Source organism: Loxodonta africana, chromosome 12, assembly GCF_030014295.1.
Source record: "Loxodonta africana isolate mLoxAfr1 chromosome 12, mLoxAfr1.hap2, whole genome shotgun sequence".
NCBI lineage: Eukaryota > Metazoa > Chordata > Mammalia > Proboscidea > Elephantidae > Loxodonta > Loxodonta africana.
Window position 1 is genome coordinate 82139723 of NC_087353.1, and position 20261 is coordinate 82159983.

A 20261-nucleotide genomic window follows, 5' to 3' on the forward strand; every position below is an offset into this window, starting at 1 on the left:
GATCTCGGATCTCCCGGGTGTCCCAGCCCTAGAGCACGCCTCCGCTCCCGCGCCCCCCTTCGCAGGCGCGCGCGAGGCGCACCCCCCTTCCCTCAGCGGCGCCGGGCGCGCGCCCGGCCCCTTCTCCTCCCCTCCGTGCGTCTCCTCTCTCCCCGCAGAAAGTTAGCAGCGGGGAAGGAACTCGGGGCTGCAACAGCGCGCGGCGGTGGCGGCAGAGGCTGAGGCAGGAGCCGCGGCGGAGCCGGGAAGCGGGGGCGCTGCAGACGGAGCAGGTGCTGCTGGCGGGTCCGCGCGCCCCCCTCGGTCCCCCGGCCAGAGGCTGAGGGGGGTGGTGGGGGGGCCCCCTGGACTTCGCAGGGAGAGTGGAGAGGGGGGCCATGCGGCCAGGCTTCCCCCTGGCGCAGCGGGACAGCGGCCAGGGCCGGGGGCGCAGCGGCGTCGCTTCATGCAGCCGGAGCGGCTGGGCAGCAGCAGCGGCGGCGGCGGCGGGGGCGGCGGCTGAAACCATGTCCGGGCAGCGCCGGGGGCTGCCGCCGCCGCCGCCGCTGCGAGCCGGGAGCCGCGATGGCCCCGTGGCCCGCACCTCCTCTGCCTCCGCCTCCGCCTCCACCTCTGGCAGCGCCGCCGCCGCCCGGCGCCTCTGCTAAGGGGCCGCCGGCGCGCAAGCTGCTTTTTATGTGCACCTTGTCCCTGTCCGTCACCTACCTGTGCTACAGTCTCCTGGGCGGCTCGGGCTCCCTGCAATTCCCTTTGGCGCTGCAGGAGCCGCCGGGCTCCGCCGCCGCGCCCCCGCCGAGCCCGCCGGCACCCTCTCTGGTGCCTCCCCCCGTGCGCCTCGGCGCCCCCTCGCAGCCGCCCGCGCCGCCGCCGGACAACGCAAGCCGCGGGGAGCCACCCGAGTCCACCGAGCAGCCTGCAGCCCCCGGGGCCGACGGCTGGGGTCTGGCGAGCGGCGGCGGAGGCGCCCGGGACGCCTGGCTCCGGACCCCGCTGGCACCCAGCGAGGTGATCACGGCGCAGAGCGCGCTGCTGGAGAGGGAAGCGCAGGAGTCCAGCACCACCGACGAGGAGCTCGCAGGCCGAAGGGCGGCCAACGGGAGCAGCGAGAGGGGCGGCGCCGCCAGCACCCCTGATTACGGGGAGAAGAAGCTGCCACAGGCGCTTATCATCGGGGTCAAGAAAGGGGGGACCCGCGCGTTGCTGGAGGCCATCCGAGTCCACCCAGACGTGCGGGCGGTGGGTGTAGAGCCGCACTTCTTCGACAGGAACTACGAAAAGGGGCTGGAGTGGTACAGGTAGGACCCTGGGCTCGGCGGGATGGGACAGAGGCGTGGGTGAGACTCGGTGGAGAGGGAAGCTCCCAACTTTGGATTCCCTTAGAAATCCAAACACCGTCCTGAGTGTCCTCGGCCCCACAAGGGCTCAACGAGCCCTGGTGGGGCTATTCAGGGGGAGCGGCTGAGAGGTCTGGACTCTGGCTAAGAATCACGAAATTTCAGGGCGAGGGGAGGAGGTATCCGCCTGCCTGTCCCGGGCTCCTCTTCTAAAGATAGGCTTTCTTAGTCTGCCTAGCTCCAAACCCGGGAGCCCTCAGCCCTCTTGCCCTCGGGGTGTTCCCTAATCCAGTCACTCTGGGGGCTCTGGGCTGCTGCCTTTGGGGACACAGCTGAGGAATGACCCAGGATAGCTGGGTTGACTACGGAGCTTTGAGATCCCCTGGAATCTCTCAAAATCGCCCCCCAAAGCATCTGCGTGGCTGGAATGCAAGTTTATTATTTTCAGGTCAGAGAAAAATGAATAGAAACAGTTAAAAATGTGTTGCTGGTGAATTTGACCGAGGATGGTTTCCACCTCCAGAACTCTCTATCCTCCTTGGCTGAGTGAACGGAGTTGATTTTGCATCAGGGGAATCAATTTCCGCATGATAGCTGGTGCCCAAAGAGTTTTCATGCCCTGCACCCATGCCCTCTCCCACCCGCTCTTCCTTTGCAACAGATGGGAGCTTGTGTTTGGTGACATGTTCATCTCTCCCATTTCCTACCGTCTCCTGGCAGTGAGAGGAAGTGAGAAGAGAGGGCTTGAAAGTCAAGTGCAGATAAAATAAACTAACGATCCAGCTTTCTTGCCAGCCGTAACATCCGAAACAACTCTGGTTAAGATACCAAAATGCAAAGGTCCTTCCCGTTGGTTTCCGTTGCCTCCCATTTTGTGTTGCTCTGGGAACCAAACCTGAAGGGATGGCTCCATCTGGGTTGCATTTCAGTAATTAATTGCGATTGTCAAACAGAAACACAGGCTTTGTCAACTAAGGTGATGTTATCATCTTAACAGAGCCAATAGGTAAATAAAGATTGTTTCTTGACAGGTTGCCTCTCTGTTCAAGAGGGGTGCTTTCTAAGTTTAAATTACAGCCTGGAAAAGTTTCAGAAATAACTTCAGAAATATATAATAAATGTGTGTATTGTGATTGATTTCTTTCCACTTTTAAAAATATGCCTTATGCTTTAAAAGCTTGAGAGGAGCACGTTTAGGCGTAAACATTCCAGCAGATCACACTGAAACGGCCAATGTGTCTGTTAATGGCTTGTCTGTTTCAACAGCGAGAACTAATTGCAATATTTCAGGAGGCTTCAAACAGCCCCTTCCTATCAAAACATAAAACAGCGAATGCCTAATTTAACTGGAAAATCAGTGTTTATAACATCACAAGGCATGGCTTCCAGTTTGTGATTACAATTAAAAAGGTGTTAGGATGATTAATGCAGCAACCGCAAAATACAGAAAGGGTATGGTGCCTGGGAAGGTTTCAGTTGTTTAATTGTTGATTAGAGGAATGTTCTGGTTTCTTCTGTGCTGTAGCTTTGGACTTATGAGGGTGACTGTGGCTTTTTCCAGTTCTAATTTTAAAGCTGTGTGTCTTGTGAGAAGTGTCAGATGCTCTTTGGGGACGACGGAGGCATAAGGACCAAATCTTTCCAACATGTGTTTTTAGGTTGCTTTGCAGCAGCTGTAAATACAGAAGACGTGTTTTACTGGAATGACTTAAAGTTGATGGAGGGTACTTGGTGGAATGCATGTCAGGAAGTCCCATCCGAGGATTTGGAGGCGTTTCTAAATGAAAGGGCAGAACATGCTGTACTTTCCCTTGCTCTTTTACACTGAGGCTCTTTTATACTGAGGCTGTCACAGCATGGCTCCTGAAGATATTGTTCTGGTGCAGTGGTACCCCTAGTCTGAAGCCCCCAGCAATCACTTGTGGTACTTGGGGCTCAGTGTCAGTATTTGGAAGCCACCCATAGAACTGTTAAACTGAAGGGGTATAGGTAGAACTGGAGCCTCACTTAGAAAGACCATATGACATCTGTGTGTCCTCAATGCCCCACCCCTCATGTTGCTTACAGTAAACAAAGAAACAAACCAGTTGCCATGGAGTTGATTCCTACTCATGAGGACCCCATATATGTCATAGCAGAGCTGTGTGCTTTATAGAGTTTCCAATGGCTGATTTTTTGGGAAGTAGATTGCCGGGCCTTTCCTCAGAAGTGGCTCGATGGAGTGGGACCTTCAATCTTTCATTTAGCAGGGGAGCATTTAACCATTTGCATCACCCAGGGACTCTGTTGCTCATGATAGATCCTTATAAATGTTGATAAATGTTGGAAGTGCTGGTGAAGAAACTCTCTTAAGGACAGAAAGCTTCCTGTCGATGTGTGTCTAACAGCGGAAACCTGGCTGTTCAGAATTCTCCCCGAAGGTCCTTACACTCGCAGAAGCCAAGTGTGCCGGGACTGATTTTGCATGGCTCTCTCTCTAGTCTTAATATGGACATCAGTGCTTTGGAGGGCAGTTGTGAGATTTTCATGAGCCCCATCTCTTTGGGCTCTTCTTTCTCTCCCGTGTGGGAAGAGGGGACAACATCCTCCCTATTCTGCAGAAAAGGAAACAGACATTGATTCAAACCAATAATAGGAACCCTTCCCCTGGGTTCTCTGATCCAACTCCGAATCTTTTAGATGGTAGCATCTGTATGCTTCCTCCCGATGGACCTCCTGTCCTACCAGGAATCTTATCCTCCTATTGGCCTAATTAGAGAACCGCAGGTTAAAGATTCTGATATTTTTCTTGTACATTTGTTTTTTTTTTTTCTGGGTTTTATTTGTTTTTTTGTTTGTTTGTTTTCAGCATGCTTTCCAGTAGCCTACTAATTCTGCAAGTGTTTCTGGTTCTTGTGTTTTCAGCAAGAGGGAGAGCGGGAAGAAATCGGGCTGCTGTCCACAGAGCTGGCTTGTGCATTCTTCATATACAACAAAAGAGACCTCACTTTTTTATTTCCTTGGTGTCACTCCATTAAAAAAAAAAAAATTTGCCCTTGAGTCAATTCCGACTCATAGCGACCCTATAGAGCTACCCGTTAGGGTTTCCAGGGAGTGGCTGGTGTATTCAAACTGCCGACCTTTTGGTTAGCAGTCAAGCTCTTTACCACCGCACCACTGGGGCTCCTGGCGTCACTCCACTTATCTCTAAATCTGAGTTGTGATTTGATCCTATGCTGTTGATTGACTGTGATTAAAGGATGTGCGTCAGATCACCAGGACCAGGATAGATTTACGGGTTGGGATGTAAGTGTTAAAGTTCTGGGGAAGCAAGCCTCGCTTGTTGCGTTGAGGCTAATGATCAATACATGAGAATAGGTTAACCCTCTTCCCTACCCCACCTCCCCCCACCCCACTGGAAAAAGCAAAGTCACTACATACCCTTCAGTATTAGCTGATAGGAGCTGTCTACTCAGAGTGCTTAAACTCTTCTAAGGGAGGGGACCTCAGGGCAGGCCAACTGACCACCCCTGTAGGACCCATCAAAGTGATGGCACCTACTTCAGCTGTGTCCTGCCTTGAGGCTTACAAGCTGTGCAGTAACTATGACTGCTCCAGGGTGATGAGAAGTGACCGTCCATGGTTTCAAGTTATCTTCACAGTCAACAGTTACTGCACACATCCCATTGGCTGGAGGACCGGTTTCAACAGTCATGCTCATGCTACCCAGAGGAAATTGGTGGCGACATTATTCGCATATGTATTTGTAGAGAAGGTGAAGGAGGAAGGAAAGGCGTTAGCGTTTATGGAACGCCTACTATTGTGGTGGTTGGCACTTGCTAGACATATGCTATTTGAGTGTCGTGATAACTCTTTGGGTTAAATAGCAGCATCCCTGTTTTACAGCTGACTCAGAGAGGTTGATGACTTGCCCAAGGTCACTGGGCTGGTCAGTGGCAGAGCTGAGCTGTCTAGTTTCAAAGTGCTGGTTTCTTCCACTGCCATCACATTGCTACTCATTAAGCGCTAAAAAGATCATTCAATGCATTCGCTCAACAAATATTTACTAAATATTTACTATGTGCCTGTACTGTTTTAGGTGCTGGGGATAAAGTGGTGAACAGACAGATGAAGCAATTGTTTCCCTAAAACTGAGACTTTAGCAGAGGAGTAGGGGAGACAGAAAATAAAAAAGCAAATAAATTTGTAGTGAGATTTCTGGTTGTGATAAAGGCTATAAAGAAAAATAAAGTAAACTGGATGGTGCCCGGCCACAACTGATGACTGCCCTGATAGGGAGCACAACAGAGAACCCCTGAGGGAGCAGGAGATCAGTGGGATGCAGACCCCAAATTCTCATAAAAAGATCAGACTTAATGGTCTGACTGAGACTAGAGGAATCCCGGCGGCCATGGTCCCCAAACCTTCTGTTGGCACAGGGCAGGAACCATTCCCGAAGACAACTCATCAGACACGGAAGGGACTGGACAATGGGTTGGAGAGAGATGCTGATGAAGAGTGAGCTACTTGTATCAGGTGGACACTTGAGGCTGTGTTGGCATCTCCTGTCTGGAGGGGAGATGGGAGGGTAGAGAGGGTTAGAAACTGGCAAAATCGTCACAAAAGGAGAGACTGGAAGGAGGGAGCGGGCTGACTCATTAGGGGGAGAGTAAGTGGGAGTATGTAGTAAGGTGTATATAAGTTTATATGTGAGAGACTGACTTGATTTGTAAACTTTCACTTAAAGCACAATAAAAATTATTTGAAAAAAAAGAAAAAGAAAGTACCTAATGTCTCTGATGGTCCAGAACTCTTCTGCCCAGCACCAGTAGCCACTCTTCACATGTCGCCTTGAATGTATGAAGTGCCTGAACTGAAATGTGCTGTGAGTATAATGTACAAATCAGATTTGGAAGACTCAGTTTGAAAAACAGAATGCTACGTTGCTTATGAATAATTTGTATATTGATGACACGTTGAAGTGATAATATTCGTATTGGGTTAAGTAAAATTGTAAAATTAATTTCACCTGTTTCTTTTTACTGTCTTTAATGTGGCTCCTACATTTAAAATTAAAAATTGCCTCTGGGGTTCCCATTGTTATTTCTGTTGCACAGTGCTTGTGTGGAGCAGTGCCTTCCACACTTTACGTGAACAGGAATCACCTGGGGGTCTTGTTGACGTGCAGATCCTGATTCACTAGGTCTGGGGTGGGGCATGAGATTCTGAATTTCTGCTGAACTCCCAGCTGATGCTGATGCTGCCAGTCCAGGGCTTCACTTTGAATGGCAGAGTGCTAGAGGATAGTGTGTGTACATGTGCTTTTTAAACTAGGATGATTAGGGAAGAGCTCTCTGTAGAAGTGACCTAAATGAAGTGAAGAGTAAGATCCTCTAATATGAAGATCTGTGGGGAGAGGTTACCAAGTAGAGGGAACAGCAAGTGCAAAGGCCCTGAGGTCGAAACAAGCTTCAAGGCTCTACTAAGTGTTTTTTAAATTCCCAAAAGCATAGCCTTTGTAGCTGGACAAAACTGGGTTTAAAAACTGGCTTTGTTACTGACTAGTTGGATGATTTTGGTTGGATAGCTTATTTCATATCACTCAGCTTTAATTTCTGTTTTTCTTTTTCCTCAGCTTTAGTTTCTTTGGAAACCCTGGTGGCATAGTGGTTAAGAGCTATGGCTGCTAACCAAAAGGTCAGCAGTTCAAATCCACCAGGCACTCCTTGGAAACCGTATGGGGCAGTTCTACTCTGTCTTATCGGGTCACTACGAGTCGGAATCGACTCAATGGCAGTGGGTTTGGGTTTTGGTTTTGGTTTTCGTTTCTTTATTGGACAGTAATTTCTTCCTTGCAGGATTGTTGGGTGGAATAAATGAAACAATGCCAGTGAATGCATTTTCTAAACAAAATGAGTATCCTAGAGCAGAAATCTAAACAGACATGACGACTAGATTTTTCCATTTCTCACATCATTTTGGTTCTTTGCATGCCTTACTGTCCATCACAGCTGTAGCAATATTGATGAAAGAATCTTTTATCGGGGGTGGTTTTGGGAAAAGCTTTATAATGATTGGCTTTGCAGTCAGCATCCACTTAACTTTTTAAACCAAGGGTCAAAAACCCATGCAGATCTTATAAATGAGTGACACAGACTAGGTGGGGAGAAACTGGGGTGCATAGACTCTCTCTAAAGGGCAGCCACTGATCACTTCTGGCTAGATCTTCAACTTTCTAGGAGAAAATGGAAATCCAGGTTTTGATCTGAAATCTACTGTAGATTTTTAATATTGGCAACAAATTCATATTTCTTAAAAACACTGTGTGGGCCAATGCTGTGGGACAAACACAACACATCTGTGGGCTCTATAGAGCCAGCTGGCTACCAGTTTGCGACCTCTGGTTTAAACTCATTTCAGAAAGCAACTGGCATACTCATAATGTTTGAAGTTGCCAGAATTGTGGTTTGTACGTGCTGTTTTAGCTTAAGTTTTTTCCCCTTTTACAGATTTTGCAACAGCATGGGGGAAATAACCTCCCAGATACATGATAACAACAACAAAAAGAGCTTGGTATAAACAGGAACATTGAGGCAGAAAAATAAAATTCATGAATATTTTCCTTTTATTCCCAATTAAAATTTTCTTGAAGGTGGGGAAAATTATCAGCTTTTCACTCATTAATTGGGACAGCCTGTATTTGTTCTGTGTAGATGATTAGTACTTATAAAATAGATTCTGGTCAGGTGGAGGGAGTTAGAAAAATTGGGCTCTAGGCTTTGCTTTGCCATATGCTAGTTCTCTTGGACATCAAGATACTAAAATTGTCTTAACCTCATTTTCTTAGGTGACAATGCTGTATTGTCTGCATGGGGTCCATTCACCCACAAAATTTGGCGTATACTTCTGTATTAGACCTTTCGGAGAGAGGAGGCTGATAGAGTAGAAGCAAGATGCCTTAGAGCAGGTATTTGCATCTCTAAGTCAGACTCTACTGTGACCTGAGAAAACTTACTTAATGTTTGTTGTTGGTAGGCACCATGGAGTCAATTTCTGACTCATAGTGACCCCATGTGACAAAGTAGAACTGCCCCATTGGCTTTTCTAGGCTGTACTCTTTACGGGAGCGGATTGCTGGATCTTGTCTCCTACAGAGTGTGTGGGTTTAAAACACCAGCCTTTCGGTTAGCAGCCTAGATCTTAACTATTGTGCTACCAGGAGTTCCTTTCTTGGCTTATTAACATAGAGTTATGAACCACATAATGTCCGTTTGGGCAGTGTTCGACTGCATGGTCCCTGGGTGATGAACATCCGATTTACATACAACCTGTAGTTATGAATCAACCCCTGTAAAGTCTCTATATTAAAATTTTTTATATTGAAAATTTGAGGTACGTACAATGGTTTGTAATAATAAACGGGTGCTACTTTGTGATGTGCATCAAAACATTGTTATTACTGTATTATGTTAAAGATGTTTTAGTGTATCTAGAAGTGTTTCTTAATATTAATACTTAATATTAGTAAGGCTCAATTTCTTCATCTGCAGAATGGGCTCAATATTGTCTACATCCAAAGGATTATGTGAGGATGAAATAAAATGTTACGTAAAGTGCTTCACATAGTCTGTGACTTAGTCAATTTCTCCTGCACTTTCTTCCGTCTCTTTCTCTTCCATTATTCCTTTCTTCCCTTCATTTTCTTGCAGTTCCTTCCTTTCATCCTGCCCATCAGTGCTGAAGGCCTTAAAAAGAAAGCTGTAATACATTTTTCATTTGAAGATAGTTTTTTATTTCAAGATTATGTCCGAATGAGGGATTTCAAACCCTGAAGCAGTTCTTAAGTAGCTCTCCAGAGAATAATCAAAACCAGGTTCCAGAATTGGTCTATTGTAACTTGAGCTGAAGGAGAAGAGCCTGATTTCATGAGGTAACTGCAGCCAGAATTCTCAACAAATGGAATGGGGCAGGGGTGTTGGATAGGGCCCAGACTCTGGCATTTTCTCGAGCTTCCAGTAGGAACTGATGCCGTGAGCCCTGGATGAGTCCAGAAGCATTGAGGATGCCAAGTACAGTTTTTCTGAAGAACCGAAAGCATTTGAGAAGGCAGGACTGTTCAGCGAGACCCCATGAAACTTCCTATCTTCAGACCTGGCTGCTTTCATTGCTGCTCTCCAGTCATCATAACATGATTTTTTTTTTTTTTTTTTTTTAAGTATCATACCAATTCTTTAGGTGAATGAAAGATTGCTAGGTTTGTACATTAGAAAGCTTGAAAGGTTTTGGTTTTGCATAATGGATGGTATCTCTGGAACTGATTGAAACACTGCCCTGATAAAGTAATCTCTTGATTTTATTGGTTTCTGTGGTTTAACAAGCTTCTGTATAACTGTCTTGGGAATTTCAATCTGAAATTATAATTCACTAAGGGAGCCATTCAGACCATCTTGCCATTGATTAAACGCAGGCAGTTGATTTTTTTTTTAAACATTCACTAGTTTTTTTTAGTTAGGATTGCCTTCCTTTAAAATATTTTTTTAACCTTTACTAAAGAATGTACAAGATATATTTACAGGGAAACAAAGCAACACATCAGTTAGGTAATTCTTTTTCATTGCGAATGATAGAAATCAAACAATCTATTATAAGCACAAAAAGATAATTTATTGGCTTATGTAAGTGGGAAGTCTAGAGGGTAATGGCTTCAGGCAAAGCTGGATCCAGGGGGCTCACAGGATGTCACTAGGTCTCTGTCTTCTTTACTTCGCCATGTTTGCCTCTGTCTTGTTTCATTCTCATAGAGGTTGTGTCACAGTATTTTAGGCAAGATGGTTAGCAGCAACTTTGGAAACCCTGGTGGTGTAGTGGTTAAGTGCTACGGGTACTAACCAAAGGGCAGGCGCTCCTTGGAAGCTCTGTGGGGCAGTTCTACTCTGTCCTATAGGGTCACAGCAACTTTAGGCAATTATATTTTATGTTTATCAGCCCTTTTGGAAAGAATTTTTCTTAAGAGCTTCTGTGGGGAATTCTGGGAAATGTCTTTGGCCCAGCTTGGGTCATCTATCGATTCCTAAAGTAATAATTGTGTAATACTCTAATTAGGCCTCAGCCATGTAGCCACCCTTTGGCTTGGAGTGGTGGTGGCAATAGGAAGTAGGGTTAGCACTGTTAAAACTATAGGGAATAATTTCCCAATGGAGAACAAGAGGCCTAAGTAGGTGTTCTGTTGCTGGAAGAGGTGGGGGCCAATTAAACCAGATATCGGTTAAATATATAAAGGTCCACTCTGGGACAGGTGCATGATCTTGCTAATCCAAGACTTTAACACTGGAGGAAGTACAATTAGTTTGGGAGGTTCAGTGCACTTGTTATTTATTTATTCATTATTATTGTCATTCATTTGTTTATATATTAAACATGTATTGATTGTCAACTCTGGGCTGTATGCTGGGGTAAAACATGAATTAATCATGGACAAATCTGAAAGAGCTCATAGAGAAGGGAAATGGACATGTAAATGATTATATTACAAGGTAATGTAAGCCGTGGCAAAGTGGGAATTATTCCGGGAATGGAAGGATGGTTTAATCTTAGGAAATCTAATAATGCGATTTACTGTTAATATGGGCAAAGGAGAAAAGTCTTGTGTTTTATGAATATTAAAAAGACTTCTGATAAAATTAACTATCTATCATTGGAAGAACCTCCCAATTAAATAGAATCATGTCCAAAGTCAACATCATCTTTAATGAGGTAACACTAGAAATATTTCCGTTAAATCCAGAAGAAGACCAGAATGTCTGTTATCATTGTTATTATTTACTGTTGTTCAGGAATTATTAGATATTGCAATTAGAGAAGAAATAGAATTAAGAAAGGGGGAGATAGAATTATCACTATTCGCCAGTAATTGATTTCTTTTTATAAATCTTTTTTACAAATCTTAAGATAATCAGTCCCACTATGAATCTATTAGAAAAAATAATAGAATATATTATTCTGTTGTTAAGATGGCTGCTGTGGAAATTACTATGCAAAAACTATAGTCTTCCTATATGCTTACATCAGCCATTTTGAAAAATGGTTTTATGGAAGAAAATATTCTGTTTATAGAACCAACCAAAGAGATCAAATAACTAGGAATCAGTTTCACAAGAATTGCAATAGACTTATAAAAACAAAAACTGAATAAGAAGGCAAGAGTAAATACAAAGACAGACAGAGCCCTTTTCTGGAATAGAATACCTTTCTTTTCCTTTCTTTCTCTCTCTCTCCCCACCCCTCTGCCTCCTCCTCTCTCTTTCACTACCCCCTTTTTATTATTGTTATTTTTAAAATTACTTGATGCCTAAATTTAGGTCATGTGTTTGAGAGTCGTCTGAAAATCTTGTTTATATGAGCATAACTAAAATGCTGTACTTAAACAATGCAGGTTTTTTTCCACATTTCGTTTGATGGAGGAAAGGGTGGCAAGACCACTGTTAATGTTCAGATTTGTAGCCCTATTATTTTTAAACAGCTTTAAGAAGTGCTGATGGCCACTATTCCAAATTCAGGGGTGGTAGGACAAGATGAAAAGGAGCCCTGGTGGAGCAGTGGTTAAGCACTTGACTGCTAATGGAAGGGTCAGCAGTTTGAACCTACCCAGAGGCTCTCCAGGAAGAAAGACCTGGCAATCTGCTCCCATAAAGAGTACAGCCTAGGAAGCCCCATGGGGCAGTTCCATTCTGTCCAACAGTCTCGCTGTGAGTTGGAATCAACTCATTTGCATACAACAACAAGAGGACAAGATGAAGGTGAGGGTTGGCAGTTGAATTGGTGTAAATTAGTAAATGTAGATCTACTCATATTGTTACAAAGCAAAAACCAGATTGGGGACAAATGATGGTTATTTTGGAGTGGAAAGGGAGCTGAAGGCTCGGATCTGGAAGAATAGCAGTAGTGGTAGTCAACATCTATTGTACTTACATGTGCCAGGCACTGCACCAAACACTGAGTTCACTCAGTCTTTAAAGAACCACATGAGGTAGGTACTGTTATTGCCCACATTTTACAGGTGAGGGAACTGAGGTACAGAGAGGTTAAGTAACTTGCCCAAAATGGTAGAGTTAGGATGCAAACCCAGACATACAGCGTTTCCTTTCGTTTGCCTCAGACCTCTTTTCCATTGGGAGTATTGTCTTCCAGCATCATGGGAGTGAATACAAAGTTTTAGCATTCTCTGCTAGAAGCTTTTGATTCCCCCAGCACAGATGGACTGGCCTACCTACAGGACAGGCTAACTGAGGGGCCTTGCCCCAGCAAATAATCTGTGTAAGTGGCTTACTTTCTGTTCTGGGACCATGTCAAGCTCATTTCCACCTAAAAGAAACAAACAAAAAACCAGTTGCCATCAAGACAATGCCAACTCATGGAACAGAGTAGAACCGTGCTGCATAGGGTTTTCATAGGCCGGCTTTTTGGCAGGAGATCACCAGGCCTTTCGTCCAAGGTGCATCTGGGTGGACTTGAACCACCAACCTTTGGGTTAGCAGCTGAGTATGTTAACTGTTTGCACCACTCGGGGACTCCCATCCCTGCTTCAGGGTCTTTTTGTTCTGTTGCCTCTTCCTGGAATGCCCTGTATCCAGATTCCTAAACAGCCAGGCTGTCCTTATCTGTCCTTTAGGTATTAGCAAAATTTCAGCTCCTCAAAAAGGCCTTCCTTGACTACTTAACTTGAAAAGACCCTACTCTACTTCTGAGCTTGTTTCCTTGTTTTGTTTTCTCCAGTGCATATATTACTGTCCAAAATTATCTTAATTACTTCTCTCCTTCTCACCAGATTGTGAACTACATGATAGCAGAACTCTTGTCTGTGTTGTTCCTTGCTGGTGCCTATAACAGTGCCTGGCACATGGTAGGCACTCAATACCCATTGCTGTCAGGTCGATTCCGACTTATAGCGACCCTATAGGACAGAGTAGAACTGCCCTATAGGGTTTTCAAGGAGCGGCTGGTGGGTTCCAACTGCCAGCCTTTTGGTTAGCAGCCAAGCTCTTAACCACTGTGCCACCAGGGCTCCAGGCACTGAATACATGGCTGTTTATTAAAAGTATCAATGAATTAATGAATGAAGGAGTGCCTTCAATGTGTAAGGCATTGTGCTAGGTTTTCTTGCAAAACTCCAGGCTTCTGACAAGCAACAGCGCTCAAATTTCTTGGGAACTCTGGCTAAGAATTGTTTTAAGCTTTCTCACATGCTATTTTTTGCAAGGCTATTTTGGGTGAAAGAAAGAGAAACCCACTCGAACAAGCTGTGTGGGCTAGACAGTTTCCCCAAAAGGTTTCTACAGCACCCAACAGTATCTCATTTATTCTTCACAACAGCCTCCTGAAGTAGATGCTTTCACATCCTGGTTTTACAAATATAGAGAATGAGACTTAGAAAGGGGAAGCGACCATCCCAGGGTCACAGAAAAAGCTGTTACAAGCCACCTGTCTCCACCGTAACACCTGGTTAGGCTTCCTGGCCTTGGTTGCTGTAGCAGCCAAAGATGTAAGAGAAGAACCTGGATTATTCCTGATAGACCATTATGCTCCAAGAGTGGATTGGATTATGTTTCTCTAAGTGCATTATCAAAATTACATAATTGCAATTTAATAATCAAGCAATTACACAGAGGCCCCCTGTTTGATTCATTTCCACACTGTAGAGTGTGGATACAACTTTTCCTAGACCTTCTAGTTAAGGCTTCTGCAGGGAATTAGAGCTTTGGGTGTCCCTAGAGCCGAGGAAATATTTGAGTCAAACTGAGGGAGCCCAGCTAACTAGGGCACTTTGGCTGTTCGGAGCTGTGTGGTATTTTGAAAAGAAAGCTGCACGTGGAATCAGAAGTTTTCGATTTGGTCCTGGGTTCTTGCTTTGTGTGTGTGGCCTTTGTTTTCTCATCTCTAAAATGGGAATAACAGCCTCTAACAAGTCCAGAGATTTTTGCAAGGGGGGAATGATCCTGACATGCTGGGAACTGCTTTGTCTGCAAAAGTTAGTTGTTATTAATCCATGCACGTTCTCATGAATTCCCCCAGGTAATTGGTTTTCTGGAATGTTGCACTCCAGGGAGTATCTGAAATATAGGACAAGCACTCTTATCGTAAAGATAGATTAAGAGGTTTAATTTACAGAAACTATTATATAGTATGGATAGCAAACACTCTGAGGGCAGAGTGCATAAAGATCCCAAGAATTCCTGGACAGCTCAGTCTGTATAACTCTCCCACCTGACTTGTGACCATTGATGCTTCCTTCCTTCACACTGAAAGAACATACAAAAGCTATAGGGAACACTTGCTTCTTAGAACTGCCATGTATTTGATGAGCTTTGGAAGCAACTAGAACATTTCCTCATGCTGCTTTCAGTTGACTTGTTATCCCTTTTTCCTACTTACCCTGGCTGTGTTTCCCAGGTTGGTGTATTAACTTCTCACCTGTCTAGCCTGCTTTCTAACCATCTATGGTAGACAAGGAGCCCTGGTAGCACAGTAGTTAAGAGTTACGGCCGCTAACCAAAAGGTTGGCAGTTCGAATTCACCAGCCGTTCCTTGGAAACCCTATGGGGTGCTTCTACTCTGTCCTGTAGGGTCACTATGAATCAGAATCGACTCGATGGCAATGGGTAATGGGTGTGGTAGACAGAATAATGGCCCCCCAAGATGTCTGCAACCTAATCCCCAGACTTTGTGAATGTGTTTGGGTATATGGCAAAGAGGAGTTAAGACTGCAGATGAAATTAAAGTTCATAAACAGCTGACCTTGAGATGGGAGGGTATCTTGGACTATCTCGATGGGTCCAATGTGATCACAAGGATCTCTGTAAATGAAAGAGGGAGACAGAAGAAAGAGAACCAGAGGGATGGCAGTGGAGAAGGACTCGACCCGCTGTTGCTGGTTTTGAAGATGGGAGAAGAGGGCCACAAGGCAAGGAATATGGAGAACTCTAGATGCTGGAGAAGGCAAGAAAACAGATTCTTTTCCAGAGCCTCCAGCCCTGCCGATACTTTGATTTTAGCCCAGCGAGACCCATTGCAGACTTCTGACCTCCAGAACTATAAGATAGTATATTTGTGTCGTATTAAGCCACAAAGTTTGTGGCGATTTGTTGAAGCCACCATTGGAAACAATTATACCCCCTCCGATATCTCTAGCAATCACGATCTTGTTTTTTGTCCTGTCCTCCTGCCTTGCTTTTCTTCTCTTTCTGGAAAATTTCAATTCCTAGGCTCTTTAGATCTGGAGAGGAGAACCATGACCACTATTTGCAGATGGTAACCGTTTTGGTCAGGGTAAAAGCTAAACCGCTGTAACAAAGAGACCCCAGTGTGCAATGATCTGAATAAGATGCAATGTAGTGAAAGGTGGTATTGAAGGTATGTAGCAGTCATGCTTTGTGGACACCAACCTCTCAGAGGGAGCACAAGCTGAAAACAGTGCATTCCAGTGTACAGGTGCATATGTCTGTCTATCAGCCCTACAGGTAGCACTCTAGCCAGTCCAGACTGGTGGGCAGCTGTGCTCCAGGAGATCATTCAGAGACCCGAGTTCTTTCTATCTTGTTTGTCCATCATCACCCAGGGAATATGTTAGAAAAGCAGAATCTCAATTCTAATTCCAAACTTCCGGTATCAGAATTGACATTTTAAGAGATACCTGAGTAGTTCATCTCTACATAGTTTGAGAAACATTACCTTAGAGCATGAGTTTTCAACCTTGGCACTACCAACATCGTGACCAGAATAATTCTCTGTTGTTGAGGGCTGGCCTGTGTATGTAGGACGTTTAGCAGCATCCCTGGCCTCTACCCATTAGATGCCAGTAGCACCCTCCCCGCTCCAAATTGTGACAACCAAAAATGTCTCCAGACATTGCCAAAAGTTCCTTGGGGAGGGGGGCAGAATTGCCTCTGGTTGAGAACCCCTGCCTTAGGGAGTCCAGATGATCAAGGCTGGTATCCCACCGTATCCACGTTCCAGCCTGCAGGAGAGGAAAGAACGAAAGTTCAGGAAGCAATTTCCTCTCAAGCGAGTAAGACAGAAGTTACATACGTAAGTTCTGTTCACATTCTGTTGGTGAGAATTCAGTTGCGTAGCCACATCCAGCTCCAAAGGAGTCTGGGAACCTGTCAGATAGCCCTGTGCCCAAGAAAAGGGGAGAACGAGTTTGGGAACAGCCAGCTCTCTGCCACAGTAACTACACAAGGAGATGGTCATAATCTTCTCTTTTTATTCTCGTCTGTCAAGAAGTGAGTCTGATGGGGAGGATGAAGTAAATGAGTAGGCGCGTTTTTGCAGTTAGAACACAGGACTACTTTATGAGATCACAGTTTATTTAGAAAAGTGCAGAAAATTTACCTGATTCTTTAATAGTGCATTTTGATATCAAGAGTTTTATCTTCTAAACTTTGGTCAGTGAGTGTTACTTTTGCAGTTTTTACCATATAAATCTACCCACCTAGATTGCTTTTTTATGTGAAAAATAAAAATTTTAAAAAGTATTTGTAAAGACTGTATCATTATCACAAATGTGTATGATGAGATGGATATGTATGTATGTATTTATTTGTTATAAACCAAACCAAAAAACCAAACCCATTGCCCTCAAGTTGATCCCGACTCATAGCAACCCGATAGTGACCCTATAGGACAGAGTAGAACTGCCCCATAGGGTTTCCAAGGAGCACCTGCTGGATTTGAACTGTTGATCTTTTGGTTGGCAGCCGTAGCTCTTAACCACGACGCTACCAGGGTTTCCTTGTTTGTTACACACATTAAATAAATACATAATGATTTGGAACTGTCATCTTCCCTTGTCTGGGCTGCTGTGTTAGACTTCTTTTCTTGCTCTTGGCCGACATTCTTGCCTATGGTCTACTCTCCACACAGTAACCAGGGTACATGATCCTCATAGAACATAAAGTAGAGGACATCACTCCTCTAATTTTAATTTTCCGGTAACTTACTCTTGTTATAGAAAAAATACCTAAGCCCTGATCCACAAGGCTGTGCAGAATTCCATCCCTGCCCACGTCTTCAACCACATTTCTTAGTCCTGTTCTGTTTGCTCCGTTGCTTGACGTGCACTGCTCTTGCTGTACCGGAGAAGCCAAACACGGTCCTGTCCCAAGGCCTTTGCACTTGTTGCTTCCTCCACTTGCCACGTGCTTTCCTTGGATAATTCCATGGATTGTGTCCTCCCTTCATTCGGGCCTCTGCTCAGCTGTTTGCTCCTCAGTGTGACTTTTTCATGCATCTCCTGGACTCGTCCGTGTAAGAGTTCCACTTTTTGGAAAATGCTGATAAAATTCATTGCTGCCATTAATATTTGCCTACATTCCATAGTTACCCACCCTCGTCCAGATTTCTGGTGTCTCAGTGTCCTGATTCTTAATCCCCCTTTTTGGAGAGAAGATCTAATTTTGATCTGGTGCCACAAAATGACCTTAACGTTCCTGGGGTCAATTTAAAAAGTCACTGGGTGGCTCAGACGGTTTGCGCTTGAAACTAACCAAAAGATTGAGGGTTCGAACCCACCCAGTGGAACCGTGGAAGGAAGGCAGACCTGGTGATCTGGTTCCATAAAGATTACAGCCAAGAAAACCTATGGAGCAGTTCTACTCTGTAACAGATGGGGTCACCATGAGTTGGAATCAACTTGATGGAAACTTTTTGTTTGTTTGTTTTATTTTGGTAATATAACTCCAGCTATCCCGTTATTTTAGTACACTGCCTCAGTTGGTGGTTACGTGACATAGTCTGAGTCCAAAGTCAAGCATTTCCAGAGATTTAAGACGTGAGTAGCTCCTTGCACCTTCCAACATGGATTAACTCTGCAAGTGTGTCCCTATGTCAGAAAGTAAGAGGCTTTGTAAGATAGGGCTCACTTTTGGTGAACATCAAACAGACAGTAAAACAGATGTTTAGAGCCATGTTTAAAACAAACAAACTCAAATATAATCTAATTAGGTATCTCTTTTTTCCGGAAACCCTAGTGGCATAGTGGTTAAGAGCTATGGCTGCTAACCAAGAGGTTGGCAGTTCAAATCCACCAGGTGCTCCTTGGAAACCATATGGGGCAGTTCTACTCTGTCTTTTAGCGTTGCTACAAGTTGGAATCAACTCCACAGCAACGGGGTTTTTTTGTTTGTTTGTTTCTTTCATTCTCTACCCCTTCTTTGCCAGTTTCCTCATTTGTACTCTGATTAAGAGAAAGTATTGCCAAGTGGTGTTTTTCGTTTTTTCTTAGCCCTCCTATGACTATCTAAATATGAACAATGTTACCATAAATATATGCTAAGTCATTTAATATTAGGAAATATTACTAAAACACATATGACAGATATTAAATGGGTACACTAGCAATTTAAAATCTGAAAATTGGATGGTAATTTCAGCCAACAAATCCCATGCCTTCACCCAGAACCGTGAACTCGTAACAGCCATTGCCGTCAAGTAGCTTCTGACTCATAGTGACCTTATAGTACCCAGTAGAACTGCCACATAGGGTTCCCAAGGCAGTAAATCTTTATGGAAGCACACTGCTTGGAGCAGTTGGTGGGTTTCAACCCCTGACCTTTCAGTTAGTGGCCCAGTGGTTTAGGTTTCCTTATTTAGAAAGAAGCGATGAATTTGTTTTGTACTTATTAGTTCTCATTCACTTATGCGTTGCTGTGTTGAGAGTTCCTTCTTTTAGTTCACCTTCAGCTCTTGGCCTTGGTTCTCCTAGATTTCTTGGAATTGAGTCTCTTTTCCAGTGTATTTCCCCTCATCCACCAGGAGAAAGAAATTGCCAAAAATCAAAATATGTTAGACATGTTTAAAGAAAATCTTTACCTGTGGTTTGAAATGTAGTTTCAGCTAGAGAACTCTATTGGCTAGGATTCTTTTGGTTAAATAGAAATTCCAGGTCAAAACTGAACCAAGCATAAACCAAAAGGGGATTTAATAACTCATGTACCTGAAAAGTCCTAGGGGAATCTTTCTTTCAGGTACGGCTTAATTAGAATTTAAACTGTGTCACCAGTTTCCTGCTTCTGGATTTTATTGCCTCTAGGGTAAAAAAAAAGGGTGCTTTTTTTTTTTTTTTAGGGGGCTTGGCTGCACTGGCGCAGTGGTTAAGAGATCAGCTGCTAACGAAAAGGTTGATAGTTCGAATCCACCAGCTGCCCCTTGGAAACGCTACGGGGCAGTTCTACTCTGTCCTATAGGGTTGCTGTGAGTCGGAATAAACTAGACGGCAACAGGTTTGAGTTTTTTGGTTTTGTGGTTGTAAGGAGATCCTGGGTGGTGCTAACATTTAATACTGTATTCTGCTAACCGAAAGGTTGGCAAGCTACTTCCGAAAAGTCAGCCATTGAAAACCCTATGGAGCACAGTTCTACTCCGACACACTTGGGATCTCCAGGAATTGGAGTCAACTCAATGGCAACCGGTTTTACAGTTGAAATGGTACCAGCCCAATTCTTTCTTCTCAAGTGCAGTCAGAAAAGTGCCCCACCTTGTGACCCAGAAAGCTCAACTAAAGTCTCACTGTCACTTGTTGGTTCTTATGGGGTCACATGCCCACCCATAAACCAGTCACTCTTGCAAATGGGGTGGGAAGTGCAAGGCGTTCCTCTCTGGAGCAAAGTTCCACGACAGTTCCACAGGAGACACATAGAATTAGATGTGGGGCATTTTCTCTGCACAAACCAAGAAAATGGGAGCTGGTGCCAAAACGGCAGATGTCTATGTCGAGACTTCTTGGTTTAAATGCAATCTTTCTTCCAAATACAACCGAATAAAAAAGACACACCGAGCGTTCCACCGGTTTACGTGGAGGTAGAGGCCTTGGTTCCTGTTCTGGCTTTCTACCAACTTGGACACGAGCAGAGAAGCTCTAAATCTCCCTTTCTAGCTCCCTGGCTGAATATTATG

General features: G+C 44.5%; 1 protein-coding gene across 1 annotated transcript in view; it reads left to right on the top strand.

Moving 5' to 3' along the window:
- The first annotated feature begins 564 nt into the window (after window positions 1-564).
- Window positions 565-20261, top strand: part of HS3ST4 (heparan sulfate-glucosamine 3-sulfotransferase 4) — a 453449-nt gene continuing 433752 nt past the window's right edge. Inside the window, exon 1 of the mRNA XM_064295731.1 lies at window positions 565-1295. Within this exon, the coding sequence (XP_064151801.1) occupies window positions 565-1295 (731 nt within the window). The remainder of the gene's footprint in view (window positions 1296-20261) is intronic.